We start from the raw sequence: 23,989 nt of genomic DNA on the forward strand, positions 1-23,989 counted from the left end.
AACTGATGCACAAGCATCCTGCTGGCTTTCTCCCCATATTCAGATATTGCCCTCCTGGCCCTGCGTAGCTGCCACACTGCTTTACCTTTGGCCACAAGTCCAAACCCCATCTGAAGATTCTGTTTTTCCTTCAATAGTGCCTCCTCAGGTGCCGTGTACCTCTGGTTAACCCTCAGAATGACCTCCATTAACCTCAATCTCTCCGCCCGCTCCACCCTCTCCTTGTGCGTCTGGATTAAGATAAACTTCCCCCTTATCACCGTTTTCAGCACCTCCCACAAAGCGGAGGCAGAAACCTTTCCCCGGCTTATTCCACGCCACATAGTTCCGGATAGCCACCCCCATCTTCTTGCAAACCTCCTTATCCGCCAATAATCCCACATCCAACCTCCACTGTGGTCGTTGGGGGCTCCCCTTTGCCACCTGCAAATCCACCAAATGCGGCATGTGATCAGACTCCACGATCGTTGAATACTCCGATCCAACTACTCCTGCCAACAGTGCCTTATCCAGCACAAATATGTCAATCTGGGAGTACACCCGATGGACGTGCAAGTATTCCATAAACCTTGACAACTCCTTTGCCATGGCCAATTACCTAGAGACCTGGGACATGACCTGTCCAGCCTCGGTTTTACCTGGATGGTGTCGAGCTTCTTGAGTGCTGTTGGAGCAGCATTCATCCAGCCAAATCGAGAGCATTCCGCCACATGCCTGAATTACGCCAGAGATGGTGAAAAGGCTTTGGGGAGTAAATTAGGTTACTTGGTTACCTCTTACTCGCTCTTGTAGCCTCAGTACTTACATGGCTGGCCAAGTTAAGTTTCTTGTCAATCATGACCTCCTAGGCTGTGGATAGTGGAGGAGATTAGCATGCAACAGCATCACCATTGCCTAAGGAGAAGTAGTTAGACTTTTTCCAGTTGGGAGACGCTGTCTGATGCTTGCATGGCCTTTTAGTTACATTAGATGATTTAAAATTCAGCTCAAGAATGAACGTTCATGGGCAGCACGGTGGCCTAGTGGTTAGCACAACTGCCTCACGGCGCTGAGGTCCCAGGTTCGATCCCGGCTCTGGGTCACTGTCCGTGTGGAGTTTGCACATTCTCCCTGTGTCTGCGTGGGCTTCGCCCCCACAACCCAAAAATGTGCAGAATAGGTGGATTGACCACACTAAATTGCCCACTTAATTGGAAAAAATAATTGTGTACTCTAAATTTAAAAAAAAAGAATGAACGTTCATACTGTGAAGTTGTTGTACATCTAGGAGTAAATTCATTTATAAAGTGTTTATACCTTTCGGCAAACTAAATGCTGGAAAACGTAAAATAATCAGAAAGCATAATTATACGTCAGCTGCTTTTGACTTTCTATAATGCACAACTCAGAATTTCCAAGAGACTAATCATACAAAGCATAATGCCAGTGCATTGCTTATTGAGTTGTAGTAGGATAAAAGATTGTGGACACAATCTACAGGCCATGTCGCACCAGTAGAGGCCGTTTCCAGGATTAACCCAGCTCGCCACACCTCGTGAGATCTAACGGGATCTCGTGAGCTGGATCCCACCCAAATCTGCATATTAGGGCGAGTAGCTAGTCTCACTAATATGCAGCTCACCTGATCTACCCAAGGCGTTTCGATCTAACCCTTGGTGACCTTAGGCGAGCGCTGTTCAGTAGAACCATAGAATTTACAGTGCAGAAGGCCATTTGGCTCATCGAGTCTGCACCGGCTCTCGGAAAGAGCACATGTACAGGTCCCCACAAACGGGAACCAGTTGCGACAGCACTTGGGTGATCGGAGTTCCGGAGTGGGGGGGTGGTTGGGCTCTGGGTAGGGTGGTAGCCTGGCACTGTCAAGGTGCTCAGAGAGAGAGGGAGAGAGGAGCTGAGTTCTGATCTGCCTGACTGAGTCCACAATTCTTTCCAAATAGAGTTTAAAAATAGTAATATTTTGAAAGCAGAGCAGTCTTATCTCAACGTACGGAAGAGGCTGAAATAACCCAGTGGAAGCAGCTATTTGAAGATTTTCAGCCAGTCTCAAAGGGTTCTAACCAGAGCCAGAATCTGTTCTGTACTGCAAGCATTACTCTATGCCCTGCTAATTCTGATAGAGAGCTGTACGTTTCTTTTCTTGTTGTTTAGTGGGAAATTGTGTGGTAGTGTTAAGGGGAAGCTCTTCTTTTCGGGTACAAAGTTAAAAAGTTTAATTGTAATTTGTCATAAAATTGTATTTATAATAAAGTTTTGTTTTAGAAATATCAAAGCACTATTTTTTTCCTGGAGCAAATCATTTTTTCCACACGGTTTTAAAATAAACTAAAATATTGGGATTTTCATCCAGTATCCTAGCCACTGTTGGGGTCTGGTATGGGATCCTAATAGAGTGTTAGATATCCTTAATCCTCCAGCAGCATGTAAATTTATTGATCCCTACCAATTTCATACAGGAGGATGGTATTGGATTTTGCTAAATCTGTATAAATTTTATTTATTTTAAAACCCAATGGGTGCAATGCAACAGAAACATTTCTTGAGTGTCATTTTGGGCGAGTTTGGCAGGGTGTATTGCTGGCAATTCAACCTGGGCACCTTGGCAGTACCAGGTACATCAGAGGTACCCAACCAAAGTACTTGAAAACCTTTGTTTCTTGAAATGTAACACTTAATCTATAATATAACACTGTACACACCCCTGTCAGCATCAACGGAGCCGAGGTAGAGATGGTGAGCAGTTTCAAATTCCTAGGGGTGCACATCACCAAAAATCTATCCTGGTCCACTCACGTCGACGCTATCACCAAGAAAGCACAACAGCGCCTATACTTCCTCAGGAAACTAAGGAAATTCGGCATGTCCACATTAACCCTTACCAACTTTTACAGATGCACTATAGAGAGCATCCTATCGGGCTGCATCACAGCCTGGTATGGCAACTGCTCGGCCCAGGATCGCAAGGAACTTCAGAGAGTCGTGAATACCGCCCAGTCCATCACACGAACCTGCCTCCCATCCATTGATTCCATCTACACCTCCCGCTGCCGGGGGAAAGCAGGCAGCATAATCAAGGATTCCTCCCACCCGGCTTACTCACTTTTCCAACTTCTTCCATCGGGCGGGAGATTCAGAAGTCTGAGAACACGCACGAACAGACTCAAAAACAGCTTCTTCCCCACTGTTACCAGACTCCTAAACGACCCTCTTATGTACTGACCTCATTAACACTACACCCATGTATGCTTCATCCGATGCCAATGCTTATGTAGTTACATTGTATATATTGTGTTGCCCTATTATGTATTCTCATGTATTTTCTTGAATTCTGTTTAATTCCCTTTTCTTCCCATGTACTGAATGATCTGTTGAGCTGCTTGCAGAAAAATACTTTTCACTGTACCTCGGTACACGTGACAATAAACAAATCCAATCCAATAATCAGTATATGTCCAAACATTAGACAGAATTGTGTCTACGTACAGATACTGCAACTATTCAATGAGGATTTGAGACTGTTCAAGACTGAATGAATGAAGTTCTCCTCTCGCTTAATGTTCAAATGGAATGTTGGAGAACCTCAATCCAAGTTTAAATGGAAGTGAGCTCATACCATAACACTGTTCATAATGCTGTATATGTTTGGATTTGATTCAAGTCTCCAAAAGTAGCTGTCGCATAGCTATGTATGTCCCGGGACATATGTTTATGCTGTTGCCGCTCTGAACTATTTAGTACTGGATATTGAAATGCGTTTAACCCATCTCAATCTGTAGTTTTCTTTTAAAAACACTCAAATCCATAGCACAAATCTGCTTTGCTAATAACATGTGAGGCAGCATGATGACACAGTGGTTAGCACTGCTGCCTCCTGGAACTGAAGACTCGGGTTCAATCCCGGCCCATTGTCTGTGTGGAGTTTGCACATTCTCCCAGTATCTGCGTGGGCTCACTCCCACAGGCCAAAGATGTGCAGGGTAGGTGGATTGGCCATGCTAAATTGTCTCTTGGTGGCACAGTGGTTAGCACTGCTGCCTTACGGCACCGAGGTCCCAGGTGCGATCCCGGCTCTGGGTCACTGTCCATGTGGAGTTTGCACATTCTCCCCATGCTTGCATGGGTTTCGCCCCCACAACCCAAAGATGTGTAGTGTAGGTGGATTGGCCATGCTTAATTGCCCCTTAATTGGGAAAAATTAATTGACTACTCTAAAAAATTGTCTCTCACTTGGAAAACAAAAATGAATTGGGTACTTCGAATTTTAAAAAACTAACAACGTGAAATTCTTTAATTTTGAAAAACTAGGGCAGCATGGTGGCACAGTGGGTAGCACTGCAGTCTCACGGCACTGAGGTCCCAGGTTCGATCCCGGCTCTGGGTCACTGTCCGTGTAGAGTTTGCACATTCTCCCCGTGATTGGGTGGGTTTGGCCCCCACAACCCAAAGATGTGCAAGGTAGGTGAATTGAACATGCTAAATTGCCCCTTAATTGGAAAAAATGAATTGGGTACTCTAAATTTATATATATAAAAAATATATTTAAAAAAGTAACAATGTGAAATTTTTAATAAGCATGTATGGTGTGAGAAGTACAGTATTTTACTTTTCTGGTAGTTAGAGGTAAATAAACATTGCTGAAAAGAGAGAAAGGGGCTTACTAAACATGCCTGATTCACCCAGATCAACAGTGAAAAATGCTAGATTTCACCGAATCATCTTGATGCATAAAAAAGGCACATGTTTTCGATCAGCACAATGATTGGAGAAAAGATTGCTCAGTACAGTATTTAATGCTATTGCCGTGTGTGAACTGAAAATATTGGAAAAGTTCTGAAAGGCTGGTGGAGGTAGTTCACATCAATTACAACATCAAGACAGAATGGCCAAAAGGAGCAATTAGTATTTTAGGACAAGCAATAGCTCAGGAAGAAATGAAGATATAATCCTGTTCTTAAAAAAAAACATTTCTTACATGGTGCCTCTCATGATCGCAGGATGCCAACAAAGTTATTTTTCTTTTATGAAGTGCAGTTGTAGTTGGAATGCAGTTAGTTGGGCACAGCAATGTGATAATAACCATCTAGTCTATTAGTAACCTTTTTTTTTAAACTGTAGTATCCATTTAGCATGCAAATGAAGATATATTTTCAAAAGGTGAAACATTACGAGACGCATCCGGTAAAATGAATCCAGAATTAATTGGCAAGTTTTGCAAGTGATCCATTCCAACATCAGCAAAACCTGTGCAAAATTAAAGTAGTCAAGTTTGTTTATTGTTGTATGAAGATGAATGAATCCTGGATGATTTTAACTGAAGATTCAAATAAGGGGTGGGGAATGTGGAGGAAATGAAAAACAACACACTATACTTAAAACTGGTTTTATTTATACATGTTCATAAATGACCTAGTAGGATGGAAAGTAGCACATTTTATAAATACATAAACAGAACAGTCAACAGTAAGCTTAATTATGATAAAAGATTTTGGTTGGGGCTGGGAAGAGAAGAAAGGGAATTAGATACTTCAAATGGCAAAAAAATTCAAACAATGGCAACATGATTGTTTGAATTACTGATACATCAATAACTTCTAGTGCTATGTACAACTCAGATGAAGTACAGCATTTTACTGGTTGGGCCAATACTTTTGAAAAGATTTCATAAAACACTGACATTTATCTATGTGCTTAGCCGTTGGTCTACAGTACATTCAACACGCTCAATGTGATTTAGATGATGTAACTAGAATACCGTACAAAGGCTAGATGTTACAATGTTAACTGAATTCTATGTTTGAGCATTTAGGGTTGATTTCTTCTTTTTCCCCAGCCCATGTTTGGTAACTCAACCAACAAATATTATGCAATGATGGTGAACCTTGGCAACATTTTCCCCTTTATTCAGATAAAAATGTTTGAATTAATTTACTTTTTCTAATGCTGGGATCACTTTGAATACCGACTGAAAACATACTCCACTTGACAAGGGATCTACCGTATATACTCGCGTATCATGCGACCCCTAAATTTTCGTCCCCAAAACATGATTTTATGCTATATCTCATGTATCATGCGAGTCACTTTTTTGGAAATTAATGCCCAAACTAAAACTTCCAAATGGTATCACTGTCTGTGGATTCTGCAGAGTGGATTCTGTTGTGAAAGCTGTTCGCAAATCGAACAGCTTTCCAGCTGGCTTTACTAGCGTCGTTCTGCCACTTGACGTTTCCATTCATAAAAACAGCAAGTAAAACACCCGCGAATTCTGTATCGGAAAAAGACGGCCATGTATTGAATAAACTACCCATATGATCAGGAATACTACTCTTCAGATTTTGACCACAGCATTCTGATGGGAAGATGTTCAGCCACTTGACGTTTCCATTCATGTTTTTATGAATGGAAACGTCAAGTGGCTGAACATCTTCCTATCAGAAAAAACAGCAAGTAAAACACCCGCGAATTCTGTATCGGAAAAAGACGGCCATGTATTGAATAAACTACCCATATGATCAGGAATACTACTCTTCAGATTTTGACCACAGCATTCTGATGGGAAGATGTTCAGCCACTTGACGTTTCCATTCATGTTTTTATGAATGGAAACGTCAAGTGGCTGAACATCTTCCCATCAGAAAAAACAGCAAGTAAAACACCCGCGAATTTTGTATCTCGCATATCATGCGACTCCCCAAATTTAAGTTACAATTTAGGTCTTCAAAAGTCGCATGATACGCGAGTATATACGGTATTAATCTGTCAAATAACTTACTAAAATTAGTTAATTACATGTCGAGAAATATGTATTCTACATTCTTCACAGCGTAGCCAGCAAATAATTGCTTTAACTTTACAACTGTGTACAGTCTATCATGCAACCCACATTGCAGTCCTGATTATCGGACAAATTTTGAACTGATTCATCCACAAGCAGGTTTAAAGAAAGCATTCCCAAACAGCATAAACCTGTATTTGAAACTTTGTTTTTCTGCAGTTAACAAGCCCAATTTGTGGCACTTTCAAATAAACAGAACCATTACACAAATAAAAACCATAAAAAATGTTACTCAAAAATTTGAGATGGAACATTTGCCTCCATTTACTAGCAACATTTAAATTAAACTGTATAGATTTTTTTTAAAAAGGGTGTAGGAATATCAGGGTTCACATAGATACCTTGCAAACCTTTCAAATTACTTTCTTATAATAGCTTTCTATTAAACTCTGATGTAAAATTCTGGCAAAGAGCACAATTATGGTTAAAAATAGGCAAATAAAAAGTCAGTAATAAAAGAAAAATACTGCAAATGCTGGAGATCTGAAATAAAAACAAAATGATGGAACAACTCAGCAAGTCTGGCCGCATCTGTGGAGAGATTAAGGGCACGATTCTTTGGCCGCATTGTGCGCAAGCGAGAGCACACACAACCGGAGAATCTCGGGAGGAGCCTGCAGCGAGCCTCCCAACAGCTTCCACGTCTCATGGGATTCACCAGAGACCCGAGAGACGTCGGAGTTGGAACTCTGCCCCAAATGGGCGGGACAGAATGACGCTCGAGGAAGTAGGTCGTAAACCTACTTACGACCTACCTGCCCAGGATCCACTGGCCTCCCCAATGGGGCTGCAGCCGGGCGCCGATCAGTGCCGGTCCACACAAACGTGGACCAGGTGGAACGGCACCCGGGGGGGGGGCTCTCCAGGTACATCGGAGACCCCTGGGTGGTCAGGATATGTGAAGGGTGGCTCCCTGGCCCTCCCCCTGGAACATGGGCACCGTGGCACTACCCAGCTGGCACCTTGGAACCGCCACCCTGGCACTGCCAAGGTGCCCGTTTGGCACTGCCAAGCCAGAAGCACTGCCTTGGTGCCACTGCAAGGATGCCAAGTGCCAGGGTGGCACTGCCAAGGGCGAGGGGGACCATGCCCATGAAATGAGGGTGGAAGGATTGAAAGGTGGGGGAGTGCAGGGCCGGTAAGTAGGGGCCTCGGGGAGGATGGGAGGGTAATGAGTGGTGGTCTTAGAAGTGAGGTGTGCTGTAAGAGGGCTTTGGGAGGCCCGAAGAAGGGGAACCACCTGGAACCTCATAGTGGGTTGTCCTCATTTGGGGGGGTGTGGGGTAGTGTCCATGTATGGTGGGTGGCACTGCCCATGGGTGGGGGGTGTTGGGGACTCACAAGCTCACTTCGAGATTGGGACGCCCGTTCAAAATGGAACCCCATCTCAGAATTTTTCTTAGCACTGGGGAGCTGAACTCTTATGTGTGGCCTAAACTGTTGAGAAACTCCCCATGCCCCCAAAACATAACTACATGTCATGGAATAAGGGTGGGGAACTAGCCAGCAGAGCAGGCAAAACGCCACAAATTAACTTTGAAATCTTTTTGGAGAATCACGCCCAAAGTGTTCAAATCCAATATGATTCTTCTTTGGTCCAAAGAGAGAGTCATATTTGACACAAAACATAAACAGTTTTCTCTCCATAGATGCAGCAGACCTGCTGGGTTTTCCAGCACCGTTGAATTATAAAAAGTGCATTACAAAATCATCAGGCCAATACAGTGATTTAACATGCTAAACAATGTCTCAGTTTTTACAAATCTATGGGGGAATACATTTATCGCTTTCTTACTATCACTTTAGCAACATTGATGCAATTAGATGTTCTTTAAATATCTCACCTAAAATCAGGTAAATGACCCATCAGAAATAAAGTGGGGAATGCACAAGGCAGGAGAGGAGATGGTTCATTATTTTTTATTTATTTTTTTAAAGTGGGGGTATAAATATCAACATGATTTTTACTCCAGGGAACTATTTTATCTAAAAATTGTTCAGTCATAATTTTAGAAGTTACTGTGAAATAATCTAGATCAAATTGGTTGGGCGAAGTGATAATCTAAACACTTAATTATCTTCAATGTATTCTAATTTATCCTGAGATCTGGCAATCCTGACTAACAGACAACTGTAGAGGTGATTAAAGGTTCAGACAACTGCTTCCACAGGTAGACTATTTAGTTAATTTGGCATTTGCCACATCAAGGGACAAATTTGAACAGTTTAAATAACGACTGTTATAGCTACATTTGATTGATTCTTCGAAGTTTCAAGATGAAAAGAATCAGTTCTGGCAGAAAAAGGAAACATTAAGTATAAAGGGGAAATATTAAATTCAAATATGGGTTGGGGGTGGGGAAAACAAAAAGGAAAGCGGGGTCCTCAACAAAATACATCAAAAAGGTATAATCTAGAATAATCTAGTAAACCAGGGGAGAGAGACTAAAGCACAAAATTTACAACAGCTATTAGAAAGTTCTTTATTTAAAGGATGAAATTGCTTGCAATAAGTTACCAGGAAGGGTAGTTGAGCCAAATACAAGGTCATTAAAAATGTAGCTGGATACTGCAACAAGAGAGCGTGAGTTTGGGTACTAGAGACCAACATCAGTGCACCAAAGAGCATTTTCTATCACCCTGTCCTAACAGCTATTTAGTGACCAAAAAAAATGTTGCCGAATGCAATACAGTTATGGCAGGTATATGTACTAAACATCCATAAAACTCTCAAAATGTCCTGTCCTATTTAAGTTGCAAAAAACTTTAGGTATACCACTGCAATGAATATTTCTATGCACGAAGGTACAAGCTACAAGAAAATGGCAATGAGACAATAATGAATTTCAGCTCCGCTATTTGACTCCAACTCCACTTACTAGGGCAGCACGGTGGCACAGTGAGTAGCACTGCTGCCTCACGGCGCCGAGGTCCCAGGTTCGATCCCGGCTCTGGGCCACTGTTTGTGTGGAGTTTGCACATTCTCCCCATGTTTGCGTGGGTTTTGCCCCCACAACCCAAAGATGTGCAGGCTAGGTGGATTGACCACGCTAAATTGCCCCTTAATTGGAAAAAAATGAATTGGGTAATCTAAATTTATTTTAAAAACTCCACTTACTGAAAAAAATTTGCTTAATTACTAAAAAATAAAATCCACAAGACTTAATAGTCCTGAATAGAAAGCTCAACATGTATAACCTGCATCTTTACTAATTGCCCCTCAAATCTTTGTAGAATAGGAGCAAAGTCTCCAGGGGTATGTTTCGGAGGGAGTGAAATTAAAAATTCTCGATGACATAGATATTCATAGTGCATTCTTCTTTCACAATTAAAACTTGTTACTTAGCAACATGATTAAAACTCATTGAAGGTGTTACCAATTAAACCAAGAACAGTGATTTTCATAGTGAAATGAATATTTTAGTAGTTTCAGCAGGACTACCAAGCTAAAGCAGAGGTTAAAAAGCAAAGTACTGTGGCGGCGAGGGGAAAAAAAGTTAATTCCGAGTACTTTGATACTAATAGGAACCATACACTGAATCTTCCATCCATTTTATCCTTCATCCGTAATAAAATATAAATGTCAGGCTTTGTGATTCGCAGAATAAAATTTACGGATAACTGGAGATGCCAATAATGATCAGAATACTTAAGTTCAGTAGCTCTATTGCAGAAGTATTAGTTTTTATCTAATTCACTTCCTTGGTCATTTTTCACATGCAGTGTTTATTAGACTTGACATTTTTACTTCAATGGGGGTAATAGTTCCTAGTGTAATAAAAGGCACTTCCTCTTCCAGTTGCTTTGCTAATCTCATTATGAATATGTTATACAGATTAAATTCTGCACAAAAATACACACAATCAGAAAGTCCTTCCATGCTTCTAGGTTCTTGGGGTGTAGTAAAGAAGTAACATTACAATCTGTACACATTAACATAACCACACTGTACAATATGGACTAAAGCACTATGTACAAGATTTCAGTTCTTTAAAAGTGAACATCTCCACATTCAATAAGGGAATGGGGTAACAGATTGAGTGCAACACTTCAGAGAAAGGGAAAATAATACATGTGCAAAATGTGCTTTGTGAAAGAAAGAAAATAGATTATAAAGGTATTGACACTCACTACAGTAGATTACTGTTAAAACAGGTGTATTGGCAGTCATCTGTTCAGATATCTACAAGGCACTAAGGCAGGAATGATATGCTGTTACTGCGACAGTTGGGCTTTTTTCAGTCCGGTCGGAATATAGGAAATTTTGGTAAGAATTCTATTAGTATTACCTGTGAAGAACAAAAAAAGTTACTTTTTTTATTCAATACCAAATGCTGTTCAACATTCAGACCTGATTTCTGCAGTCCATAGAAACTGTCAGGAGAAACATGTAAAATATTTGCAGTGCAGAAATAAGTTCACCGAAATCACTAAAAGGTGGTATTATATGCATGCTGGAACAGCCAATAAACAAAACAGAAAATAACTCTTTAGGCCCTGCATGTTGCACTATTCCCAAATCAAAAAAGCTAGCCTGAGACCTCTGCAAAAACTGATCTCGAGTGAGCCACTAAAAATCAGATGAGCGGAGGTGACCAGCCTGCTGATTTTTGCTTCCTCTCATTTCAATTCTAGGTCTACTGCTAGTGAGCTAATTTCAATCAGACAACGGTTATGATGACATTGCTGAAAATAAGATAATCCGCCAATCCTCCCACTCTTGCTCAGTTTCCAGCTATTCTTGCAGTAAAATGTTTATGTGGGTGTTAGGCAAGGATAAAATCACTCAGGTATGATGTCTGCAAACATGCTGCTGACATTCACCGGCAAGAATCAACATGCAGACTGGTCCTAGGCAGTGCCCAGGAAATTACGTCCCAACAAGAATCAGCTTCGTCAGAGGAAGAAGGGGGAAAATTGGCGAAGCAAAAGAGAGTTTTGTAACAGGGTTATCAAAATGAAAGTTTACTTACATATTCCATCATGTTACTGGACTCACATTTCCTTTTACTTAACTTCCAGTGCAAACCAAGCTAATCCCAAAGCAAGAAAAAACACATTTAGCTGAGACAAATAAACTCTTTTCCTTAAAAACATCCTAGTGCAAGTGCTATATTATGTCAGCAAAATATTTCAACTTCTGGGGTAATTTCATTAATTCTGTACATGAACATTAGAAAGAAACTCCAGTAACACATTTAATAAAACGTTATCCTTTATCTGAAAGTTTATCAATTCAGCCGTACTACTGACTCTTCTCTACTACAAGTAGTGACTTAACTGGTCCTGCTATCAGTCAATGCTGCCAATATTATTCTTTCTCCTACCCTGCATATTCAAGAAATATTCAGGTGACAAACAGATTTTATTAATGTATGAACTCCGGACTTCCGGTTGCGGCAATGAGTGAGTGAGCCGCACATTCGGGGGCTCTCACTCCGGCAGGGCTTTAGGACCTCGTTCCCAGAGATAGCGGGACTGTGGAGCGGCGAAAGGACGGCCACGGAGGTGCGGAGGAGCGGGCAGCGCTGAATGGAACCGCGGGAGAGCAGGAAGCAGCGAAAACGGGAGAGGAAGGGACAAAGGCAAGGTGCAGGGGAAGCTGACCCGGGACCAAGGATGGCCGACCTGCGGACCTCAGACCCAGCAATCCAGCAAGCGCTGGAAAATATGTTGCAGGTCATTAAAAGCAGCTTTGAGTCATTGAAGCGGGATAACTTGAACCCACTTCAGAAGGCAGTGGATCAGCTGAACCAGAGGCTGGATGCTCAGGACGAAAAAGTTAAGGAGCTGGGAGAGGCGGTGGAGGAGCAGGCGGATGCGCAGCCGATTGCGGCGCTAGAAGTCGATGGGTTGAAGGAGAGGCAGAGAAGACTGCTGGACAGAGTAGAGGAGTTGGAAAATAGAGTCCGCAGACAAAATTTGAGGATCATTGGCCTCCCGGAGGGGGCTGAGGGAGCGGATGCCACAGCATTTGTGGCGGACCTGTTGATGCAGCTGATGGGGGCTGAAGCCTTTCCGCGACCGCTGGAGCTGGAGGGGGCACAGGTGCGTCAGGCCCCTACCCCGTCCGATGGTGATTAGATTCCACAGGTTTGTGGAGAAGGAGTGGGTGCTGCAGTGGGCAAAGAGCGCCAAGAGCAGCACGTGGAATAACAGTGTTCTTAGCATATACCAGGACCTAAGCCAGGAGGTGGCTAGGCGGTGAACAGCCTTTAAACAAGTTAAGGTAGAACATAGAACAGTACAGCACAGAACAGGCCCTTCGGCCCTCGATGTTGTGCCGAACAATGATCACCCTACTCAACCCCACGTATCCACCCTATACCCGTAACCCAACAACCCCCCCCTTAACCTTACTTTTTAAGGACACTACGGGCAATTTAGCATGGCCAATCCACCTAAACCACACATCTTTGGACTGTGGGAGGAAACCGGAGCACCCGGAGGAAACCCACGCACACACGGGGAGGACGTGCAGACTCCGCACCGACAGTGACCCAGCTAAGTGACCCAGCTAAGTGATCCAGTTAAGGAGGTGTTGTTCAAGAAGCATGTGAAGTTTGGTCTGCTCTTCCTGGCCGTCGTTGGGTTACGCATCAGGGTCAACATTACTATTTCAGGGCAGCACGGTGGTCTAGTGATTAGCACAGCTGCCTCGCGTCGCTGAGGTCCCAGGTTCGATCCCGGCTCTGGGTTACTGTCCGTGTGGAGTTTGCACGTTCTCCCCGTGTCTGCGTGGGTTTCGCCCCCACAACCCAAAAATGTGCAAAGTAGGTGGATTGGCCACGCTAAATTGACCCTTAATTGGAAAAAATAATTGGGTAATTTATAAAAAAAAACACCACTACTTCTCCGAGCCTGAAGAAGCGATGGACTTTGCGAGGGATCAGGGGCTGGTCCCGAAAAGAGGTCCCACGGATGCAAACTATGGTCCGAGAACTATTGTTTGAAGGGACGCCGATCGTGCCTAGACTGTTGGTCAACTGTTTACTGTTTATAAGGTGCTATGTGGGGTATTTGGGTTTTTTTTCTTCTGGTTTTTGTGTGGGCAATTTTTACCTGGCGGGGTGGGGGAGGGGAGTTCTCTCCCCCCACCTCCCCCTCGCGTAGGGTCTTTTTCCTGTTTTTGTTGCTTTTATTTTATTTTCCTGGGTCTTTCTGCAGCGATGGGTGCCTTTGGTTGGGCTTGCTGAGTGTACTGGAGCTGGTATTGTAACAAAGGGGTGGCTAGTCAGCAATGGGGATTAAAGACGTGGGTTGGGGGCTTTAGTTTTATTTATGTTTATGGTTTGTTAGGTTGGTTTCGGGTGGGGGGTTGTAGGGGTAATGGGGTATTGCGGGGTTATCTTATTAATGCTCGGAAAGGGATGTGGGTTAACACTTTTCTGTGTACGCGGTGGGAACTGTATTGTACCTGGAGCAGCCTCGCGGGGTGGTTTGAGGTTTACATTTTGTTTGACCTTCCTGTGTTAGTGAGATTGCTCCAGTGGTTTGGAGAGGGGGATGGGGAGTGGGGATGAGGTCGGGGAAACAATGGGAATGAGACAGGTGGGCGCCGGAGTGATGGGTCACCGGGCTAGCACATTGGCTAGTCAAGGGAGTCAGGTGAGGGGGGGCTGAGAGAGAGAGAATACAGCCAGTGGATGGCAGGGGTGGGGCTACCAGGGAATGTTGCTAGGGGGGGGGGGGGGGGGGGTGTTATTCTGCTGACGTGGGAGGGATCTGAAGTAGGTAATGGAAAGGAGGTCGGGGGTGGAGGCGGCCAAGAGGCGAGCAAAGAATGGCGGGCGCACGGGCCGGGGGCGGGCCAGAGAAAGGTTATGGCTGACCGGCGTTGGGGGTGTGTGGGTGTGTGCCCCACAACCAGGCTGATCACCTGGAATGTCAGGGGACTAAATGGGCGAGTTAAAAGGGCACGTGTGTTCGCGCATCTGCGGGCTCTGAAGGCGGACATAATTATGTTACAGGAGACACATCTGAAAGTGTCTGACCAGACTAGGCTAAAGAAGGGCTAGATCAGCAAGATCTTCCACTCGGACTTGGATGCTAAGTCCAGGGGGGTAGCAATTATGATCAATAAGCGGGTTTAATTTGAGGAGGAAGGCGTAGTCGCAGACGGGGGGGCAGATTCCTGATGATAATGGGCAAACTGGAGGGAGAAGAGTGGTGCTGGTGAACATATGTGCTCCGAACTGGGACGACGTGGACTTTATCAAAAGAGTGCTGGGGAAGATCCTGGACTCACGTAGGTTGATAATGGGTGGGGACGGGGAGTTTAATACGGTTCTTGACCCGGGGCTGGACCGGTCGTGTCCCAGAACGGGAAGACTCCCAGCAATGGCAAGGGAGCTGAAGGGGTTCATGGAGCAAATGGGGGCAGTGGACCCATGGAGAGCCAGACAGCCGACTGGAAGGGGCTACTCGTTTTACTCACATGTTCATAAAGTATACTCTAGGATTGATTTATTTATCCTGAGCAGGGACTGTGTAGGGGAGGTAAAGAATACGGAATATTCAGCAATCACTATCTCGGACCATGCCCCGCACTGGGTGGACCTGCAGGTCGGGGGGGGGGGGAGAATTACCAATGCCCGCGATGGAGGTTAGACGTAGGATTGTTGTCGGAGGAGGGGATATGTGAGAGACTTTGGAAGTGTATGCAAAACTACTTGCAGGTGAACGGTACGGGGAGGTTTCAGCAGCGACCCTGTGGGAGGCGCTGAAGGCAGTAGTGAGGGGGGAGCAGATCTCCCATTCGGGCTCACAGTGTCAGGGCAGACAGAGAAGAAATGGACAGATTGGTTAGGGAACTGTATCGGATCGAGGAGCATGCGGGGTCCCCGGGGGAGGACCTACTCAGGGAGAGGTGGAGATTACAGGTGGAACTGGGGGCGTTATCCACGAGTAGGGCCGTGGAACAACTTAGGAAGGCGAGGGGAGTGGTGTATGAGCATGGGGAGAAGGCCAGCAGATTGCTAGTGCAACAACTCAGGAAGAGGGAGGCGGCCAGGGAAATAAGTAGAGTGATTGATGGGGAGGGGAGAAGAGTGGAGGACCCGGCAGGACTGAATAAGGTATTCAGGGACTTCTACAGTAAGCTGTATATTTCAGAGCCCCCGGAAGAGCCGGAGATGAAAAAGTTCCTGGACGGGCTAATATTCCCAAAAGTAGGCGGGGGACTAGTGGACGGGCTGGGGGCCCTGGTTAGAGTGGAGGAGGTATTGGGGGGCCTAAAGGCCATGCAGTCGGGGAAAGCCCCGGGGCCGGATGGATACCCAGTAGAGTTTTACAAGAAGTTCTCGGAGTTAGTGGGACCGGTCTTGACGAGGGTTTTTAATGAGGCAAGGGACAAAGGGACCCTGCCGCCGCCGATGTCGCAAGCCACCATCTCGCTGATATTGAAGCGGGACAAGAACCCGGAATCGAGCAGGTCATACAGACCAATCTCCCTGATCAATGTAGACGCCAAGCTCCTGGCGAAGGTCCTGGCGATTAGAATTGAGGACTGCGTACCGGAGGTGATTGGGAATGATCAGACAGGGTTCGTGAAAGGCAGGCAGCTGACAGCTAACTCGAGAAGATTGCTTAATGTGATCATGATGCCCCCGACGGGCAAGGAGCTGGAGGTAGTGGTGGCAATGGACGCTGAGAAGGCCTTCGATCGGGTGGAGTGGGGCTATCTGTGGGAGGTGCTCGGACGGTTTGGGTTCGGGGAGGGACTGGTGAATTGGGTCAGACTACTGTACCAGGCCCCAAAAGGTAGCGTTAGGACGAACAGGGTAGTGTCAGATTATTTCAGACTACATCGCGGGACCAGACAGGGATGCCCACTCTCCCCGTTGCTGTTTGCGCTGGCCATAGAACCGTTGGCGATTGCGTTGAGAGCTGCAAAGGGATGGAAGGGAATGGCCAGGGGCGGGGTGGAACATAGGATTTCTCTCTATGCGGACGACCTACTCCTGTACGTGTCGGACCCTCTGGCCGGGATGGAAAATATACTGGAAACACTGAGGAAGTTCGGCCGGTTTTCAGGGTACAAATTAAATATGGCCAAGAGTGAGATGTTTGTGGTGCAGGCAAGGGGCCAGGAGAATAGACTGAAGGAGCTGCCATTTAGGCTGGTTGAGGAAAGTTTCCGGTACTTGGGGATACAGGTGGCACGTGACTGGGGCAGGTTGCACAAGTTGAATTTGACCAGGGTGGTGGAACAAATGAAGAGGGAGTTTCGGAGATGGGATGCACTCCCGCTGTCACTGGCGGGGAGGGTGCAGACTGTAAAGGTGACAATCCTCCCTCGATTCCTGTTCATCTTCCAGTGCCTCCCGATCTTTATCCCACAGTCCTTCTTCAAAAGGACTGGCAAAATAATCATGAGCTTTGTCTGGGCGGGAAAATCCCCGCGGGTGAAGAAGGCGATGCTTGAGAGGAGCCACAGTGAGGGAGGGCTGGCATTGCCGAGTCTGATCAACTACTACTGGGTGGCTAACATAGCCACGATAAGGAAGTGGATGGTGGGTACGGGGTCTATTTGGGAGCGGATGGAGGCGGCTTCGTGCAGGGGCACCAGTTTGGCAGCCCTGGTCACGGCTCCCCTACCACCATCACCGGCCAGGTACTCCACAGCCCGGTAGTGGGGGCGGCCCTGCGGATATGGGGCCAGTGGAGGAGGCATGTAGGGGGGGTGGGTGAGTCTGTCTGGGCACCAATATGTGATAACCATCAATTTGCCCCTGGGAGCATGGATGGTGGGGTTTCGAACATGGCGGCGGGCAGGGGTGAGCGATATGTTCCTGGAGGGGAGCTTTGCGAGTTTGAGGGGCTTGGAGGAGAAATTTGGTCTGGTAAGGGGAAATGATTGCAGGTACTTACAGATGCGGGACTTTGTCCGTAGACAGGTCCCATCCTTTCCACACCTCCTGCCAATAGGGATCGAAGACAGAATAGTCTCTAGAGGAGTAGGAGGAGAGGGTAGAGTCTCAGACATTTATAAGGTGCTCATGAAGGGGGAAAGAGTCTCAGACAGAGGAACTGAAACTCAAATGGGAGGAGGAGCTTGGTGGGGAGACGGAGGACAGGCTGTGGGCAGACGCCCTGAGTAGGGTAAATTCAACCGCAACATGTGCCAGGCTCGGCCTGATTCAATTTAAGGTCGTTCACCGGGCCCACATGACGGTAGCTCGGATGAGCAAATTCTTTGGGGTAGAGGGTAAGTGCGCTAGGTGCGGGGGAGGACTAGCAAACCACGTTCACATGTTTTGGGCATGTCCTAAGCTCAGGGGGTACTGGGAGGGATTTGCGGGGATCATGTCCCGGGTGCTAAAAACAAGGGTGGTGATGGGTCCAGGGGTGGCAATTTTTGGGGTTTCGGAAGACATGGGAGTCCAGAGTGAGAAAGCACGGTGGGCAGCACGGTAGCATAGTGGTTAGCGCCAGGGTCCCAGGTTCGAATCCCGGCTTGGGTCACCGTCTGTGTGGAGTCTGCATGTTCTCCCCGTGTGTGCGTGGGTTTCCTCCGGGTGCTCCGGTTTTCTTCCACAGTCCAAAGATGTGCAGGTTAGGTGGATTGGCCATGATAAATTGCCCTTAGGGTCCAAATTGCCCTTAGTGTTAGGTCGGGTTTCTGGATTATGGGGATAGGGTGGAGGTACGGGCTTGGGTAGAGTGCTCTTTCCAAGAGCCAGTGCAGACTCGATGGGCCGAATGGCCTCCTTCTGCACTGTAAATTCTATGAAATCTGTAAATTCTATGAAGAGGCCGATGTTCTGGCGTTTGCTTCCCTGATAGCCCGGCGAGGAACACTGCTGGCATGGAGGGACTCAAAACCCCCGAAGACCGAGCTATGGCTTTCGGACATGTCAAGTTTCCTGGGTATGGAAAAAATTAAGTTCGCCTTGAAGGGATCTGTACTGGAGTTCGCCCGAAGGTGGCAACCATTCATCGACTTTTTTGCGGGAGAGTGAATGTCAGCAGGGAGGGGGGGGGGGGGGGGGGGGGAGGAGGAGGAGAAGGAGAATAGTGTCGACGGGAGAGGGGCGGGCTTGTGCAGTATGGTAGATTGAAGTATTGATTTTACGTTGATGTTTGCACATTTTTGCCTTCTTTGCTTTTTTTTGTGTTGTTATCTGTAACTGTTTACAATGCCGAAAAATACCTCAATAAAATTGTTTGATTAAAAAAAAAAATGTATGAACTTCGGGCAGCACGGTAGCACAGTGGTTAGCACTGCTGCCTCATGGCACCGAGGTCCCAGGTTCAATCCCGGCTCTGAGTCACAGTACATGTGGAGTTTAAAACTCTCCCCGTGTTTGCGTGGGTTTCACCACCACAACTCAAAGATGTGCAGGGTAGGTGGATTGGCCACATTAAATTGCCCCTTAATTGGGAAAATTAATTGAGTACTCTAAATTTAAAAAGAAAATTAATGTAGGAACTCCAACATTGGGTTAAGATGCTTTACAGAAAGAGGAACAGATGAAAGCATTGCTTGGATTTTTACGGCACAAGGACCCAATGCCAGGGCCCAACATGAGTCCTAACCCCATGCAAGAAGGCAGTGGGACTGTGGTGTCAGTCTTCCCAGTGGCTACACTCACAGGGATGAAGAAAATTTTATTTCTGTGCAGGTAAATGCCAATGATTCAAGAGGTAACTCCTCCAGCGGGGCAACAGGAACAGCCATTACCCTGGACACCCCCTCAAGGTTTGCAGTCTCTAGAAATAAAGCCCACACCTCCCCACCCTGGCACACCATTAGGAGGCCACCCCGATGGGTACAGCACTGTTGACTAGTCATATGGTCATTGATTGGCCTTTTGAATGATTTAAACTAGTCGCTCACATCAGGTCAGTGGTGGTCAAGCTGCTGTTGTTCTGCTACTGGAAAATGACTTGCCGGCGATTGTTTGAAGGAATGATTTAATGGGTGAATGAAACAATGCTGGACAGGGCATCAACAGCTGCATTTTGGATAAGTTGACCAAGTTCCAAGTATGAACAATGGAAGCCCAGTCAAGGGGACAGAGGGAAACTAAGGGCTGAATCAAGGGCAGAGGAGGCAACAGTGCAGAGATTAATCTCTAATCACAAACTATCTTGTTGATGGAAATAATGAAGCCTACTTCAAAGAAAATTAATAGAGAAACTGTACGTGGTTCAGTTCAGCCTGAACAAATGACATCATATCAGCGATTTATGCCAGTTGCCGAAAAACCCAGAGGTTCAGCAGAAAGAAGGCATGACATGTCCAAGACTTGGGGCGTGATTTAACGGCCGCGTTGCGCACAGGTCAAATCCAGGAGTGCCGGATAAATCATGGGAGAGGTCAAGATCACGATCTGCAGATCTACTGGACGCAAGTATCCTAGATAAAGGTAACTGTAGCGACACGTATGACCGACTGGTAGAAAGGGCCGACACCGTACTGGACACAACAGGAAAAAAATGGGAGGAGGACCTGGGGATTGAGATAGGGTGGGGACTCTGGAGCGAGGCACTGCATGGGGGGAGGGGGGGGGGGGGGGGGGGGGGGAAAGAAAGCTAAACCTGGGGAGAGGGAGGCGAACCATGGAGGGGTGGGGGGGAAACGGGAGAGGAGGGCCGGCGGGGGGCAGGGAAGGGGGAGCCGGAGGGAGGACACGGGATGCCAAAACGTGCATGACATCTCCAGGAGCAGGGAACGAGGAAACTGGAGATGGAGGACGGAAGGAGCGGCAGAAGCGGGGGCGAGCGTGGGACGGCAGCGAGACCCGTCCGGGAAGGGCGGGTGACAGCAACACACAGCACAGCCAAATATAGGGGATCCAAGACAGAATACTCTCTAGGGGGGAAGAAGGGGAGGGTAGAGTCTCTGATATTTATAAGGTGCTCATGAGGGAGGAAGGGTTCCAGACGGAGGAACTGAAACTTAAATGGGAGGAGGAGCTAGGCGGGGAAATGGAGGACGGGCTGTGGGCAGAGGCTCTGAGTAGGGTAAATTCGACCGCTACATGTGCCAGGCTCGGGCTGATTCAATTTAAGTTCGTTCACCGGGCCACATGACGGTGGCTCGGATGAGCAAATTCTTTGGGATAGAGGACAAATGCGCTAGGTGCACGGGAGGACCAGCGAACCACGTTCACATGTTTTGGGCATGCCCTAAGCTTAAGGGGTACTGGGAGGGATTTGCGGGCGTCATGTCCCGGGTGCTAAAAACAAGGGCGGCGATGGGTCCAGGGGTGGCAATTTTTGGGGTTTCGGAAGACCCGGATAAAGAGGCCGATGGTTTGGCCTTTGCTTCCCTGATAGCTCGGCGACGAATACTATTGGCGTGGAGGGACTCAAAGCCCCCGAAGACTGAGTTGTGGCTTGCGGACATGTGGAGTTTCCTGGGTATGGAAAAAAATTAAGTTCGCCTTGAGGGGATTTGTACAGGGGTTCGCCCGGAGGTGGCAACCATTTATTGACTTCTTTGCGGGAGAGTGAGCGCCAGCAGTGGTGGTGGTGGTGGTGGTGGTGGGGGGGGGGGGGGGGGGGGGGGGGGGGGGGGGGAAGAGAGAGAGTAGAGTAGGAGGGATAAAATGGTGGGTAGTACCGGTGGGAGAGGAGCGGGCTTGTGCAGTATGTTACGATTGAAGTATTGAATGTTTGCACATTTTTGCCTTCTTTCTGTTGATGTCTGTAACTGTTTACAAAGCCAAAAACTACCTCAATAAAATTGTTTATTAAAGAAAAAAACATTTATAAAAAAAAAGATCACGATCTGCACCGGCCGCGAATCGGTTCGCGATCTAACCAACCTGCTCCCGGTGACGGGTTTCGGATCCTGTCCAGTTGTGGTGGGACACCAATTGACGCAAATTAAGAGCAATGTCCATTGCAATAACGAGATGGAAGCCCAATCTCTTGCCTCCTGGGAACTAACCGGCTCCTTAGCAAGGTCATGCGGGTGCCATTTAGCACTCCCGTTTAAAAACAGGAAGCTATAGCAATGGATGCTGAAGGGAGCCGAGTAGCCATTTCCATTCCCCGGAATCCAGCCCAGGGGCACTGGAGCTGCTGCCCAGTGCTTTTGGGGGAGAAGAGAAGAGAACCTCAGAGATGGGGATGGGCCTGGTCGGGAGCTGGGTGCCATAGGTCGGGGCTCGCAGCTGGGCTGGGGAGGGTAGGGGGTGTGATGGCCTTAGCATCTGTGGGGTCTATAGACCATCCTCCAGTATTGTACATACCAGAGCCCTGTTTGTGCTTATATGCAGACGGTTACTTTAACTACCTTTGGCTGTGAGGAGCCTCTGCCTGCGCAGCTGAAGGCTATTGCTAATAAGGAATTGACATCATTAGTTATGTGAGCACTTCACAGGTGTGCAACATTGTTCCAAATGGGCCACCTGCCAACGCCGTTGAAGAAATTCTTTCGCAGATTGCTGATGCTTTTGTTTCTGGCGTGGCAAGTGCTGCATGTAACTGGCATGTCATTGTAGGATGAGCAAGTTCTTTGGGGGTGAGGATAGGTGCACCAGATGTTCGGGGAGTCCAGCGAACCACGCCCATATGTTCTGGGCATGCCCAGCACTGGAAGAATTCTGGAAGGGAGTGGCGGGGACAGTGTCGAGGGTGGTAGGATCCAGGGTCAAACCAGGGTGGGGACTCGCAATTTTTGGAGTTGCGGTAGAGCCGGGAGTGCAGGAGGCGAAAAAGGCCAATGTACTGGCCTTTGCGTCCCTAGTAGCCCGTCAAAGGATTCTGCTGCAGTGGAAGGATGCAAGGCCCCCAAGTGTGGAGGCCTGGATCAGTGACATGGCGGGATTTATAAAACTGGAAAGGGTCAAATTTGCCCTGAGAGGATCAATACAAGGGTTCTATAAACGATGGCAGCCTTTTCTGGACTTCCTGGCTCAAAGATAGGTATCTTGGCCAATAGCAGAAGCAACCTGGGGGGGGGGGGGGGGGGGGGTGTGTTCCTCAGGAGCACCCTGAGGAAACCCACGCACACATGGGGAGGATGTGCAGACTCCGCACAGACAGTGACCCAAGTAGGAATCGAACCTGGGACCCTAGAGCTGTGAAGCAATTGTGCTATCCACAATGCTACCATGCTGCCCAAAGATGGACAGATTATTTCTACGACAAAGTTCTGGGCACGGCAAAACAGTCAGGCTTAATCTCCGTTTCCGATTAGGAACCAGCGAGAATTTTGTTTGTGAAAATGAGCTGATATAGCTTTGTGTTGGTTTCCTTGTCGTTTAACGGTTAGTACGATATGTGGAACGTTATCTGGTTGATTTTCAAATCTTTGTTACTGTTGACTGTTTCATAAACAAAATATTCTCAAGACACATGCCATGTCTCAGATGTGTATAATTATCTAGCATTCCAATCAAAGTGAGAGGCTCAGGCACTTTGAATCCTAGGGCCTCAACACCACAAAGGAAGTATGTGCAGGAGGGTTTCCTGACACAATATGTGGATAGGCCAACAAGAGGGAGGGGGGGGGGGGGGGGGGGGGCACATTAGATTTGGTACTGGGTAATGAACCCCGGGCCAAGTGTTAGATTTGTTTGTGGGAGAGCACTTTGGAGATACTGACCACAATTCGGTCTCTTTCACTATTGCAATGGAGAGGGATAGGGCCATACGGCAGGGCAAGGTTTATAATTGGGGGAAGGGTAATTATGATGCGATTAGGCAAGAATTAGGGAGCATATGATGGGAACAGAAACTGTCAGGGAAAGGCACAAATGAAAGGTGGAGCTTGTTCAAAGAACAAATACTGTGTCCTTGATAGGTATGTCCCGGTCAGGCAGGGAGGAAATGGCCGTGTGAGGGAACCATGGTTCACAAAAGAGGTTGAATGTCTTGTCAAGAGGAAAAAGGAAGCGTATGTCAGGATGAGAAAACAAGGTTCAGTTGGGTTGCTTGAGGGTTACAAAGTAGCAAGGAATGAGCTAAAAAAAAGAGCGTAATACAGGCGGGTAGGCTAGAATAGGTAGATGTTCTGAGGAAGGATGTATTAGCAATTTTGAAAAACCTTAGGGTCGACAAGTCCCCTGGGCCAGGTGGGTTATATCCAAGGATTCTTTGGGAGGCAAGGGATGAGATTGCAGAGCCTTTGGCTTTGATCTTTGGGTCCTCACTGTCCACGGGGATAGTGCCAGAGGACTGGAGAGTGGCAAATGTTGT

General features: G+C 46.8%; 1 protein-coding gene across 1 annotated transcript in view; it reads right to left on the minus strand.

Annotated features, from left to right (window-relative positions):
- Positions 1 to 10,972: 10,972 nt before the first annotated feature.
- Positions 10,973 to 23,989, minus strand: part of chic1 (cysteine-rich hydrophobic domain 1) — a 53,292-nt gene continuing 40,275 nt past the window's right edge. The window contains exons 5-6 of the mRNA XM_038774995.1: positions 11,806 to 11,865; positions 10,973 to 11,121 (exon numbers count right to left, since the gene is read on the minus strand). Coding sequence (XP_038630923.1) covers positions 11,071 to 11,121; positions 11,806 to 11,865 — 111 coding nt within the window. The 3' untranslated portion in view covers positions 10,973 to 11,070. The remainder of the gene's footprint in view (positions 11,122 to 11,805; positions 11,866 to 23,989) is intronic.

Source organism: Scyliorhinus canicula, chromosome 17 (genome assembly GCF_902713615.1).
Source record: "Scyliorhinus canicula chromosome 17, sScyCan1.1, whole genome shotgun sequence".
In the NCBI taxonomy this organism is placed as follows: domain Eukaryota; kingdom Metazoa; phylum Chordata; class Chondrichthyes; order Carcharhiniformes; family Scyliorhinidae; genus Scyliorhinus; species Scyliorhinus canicula.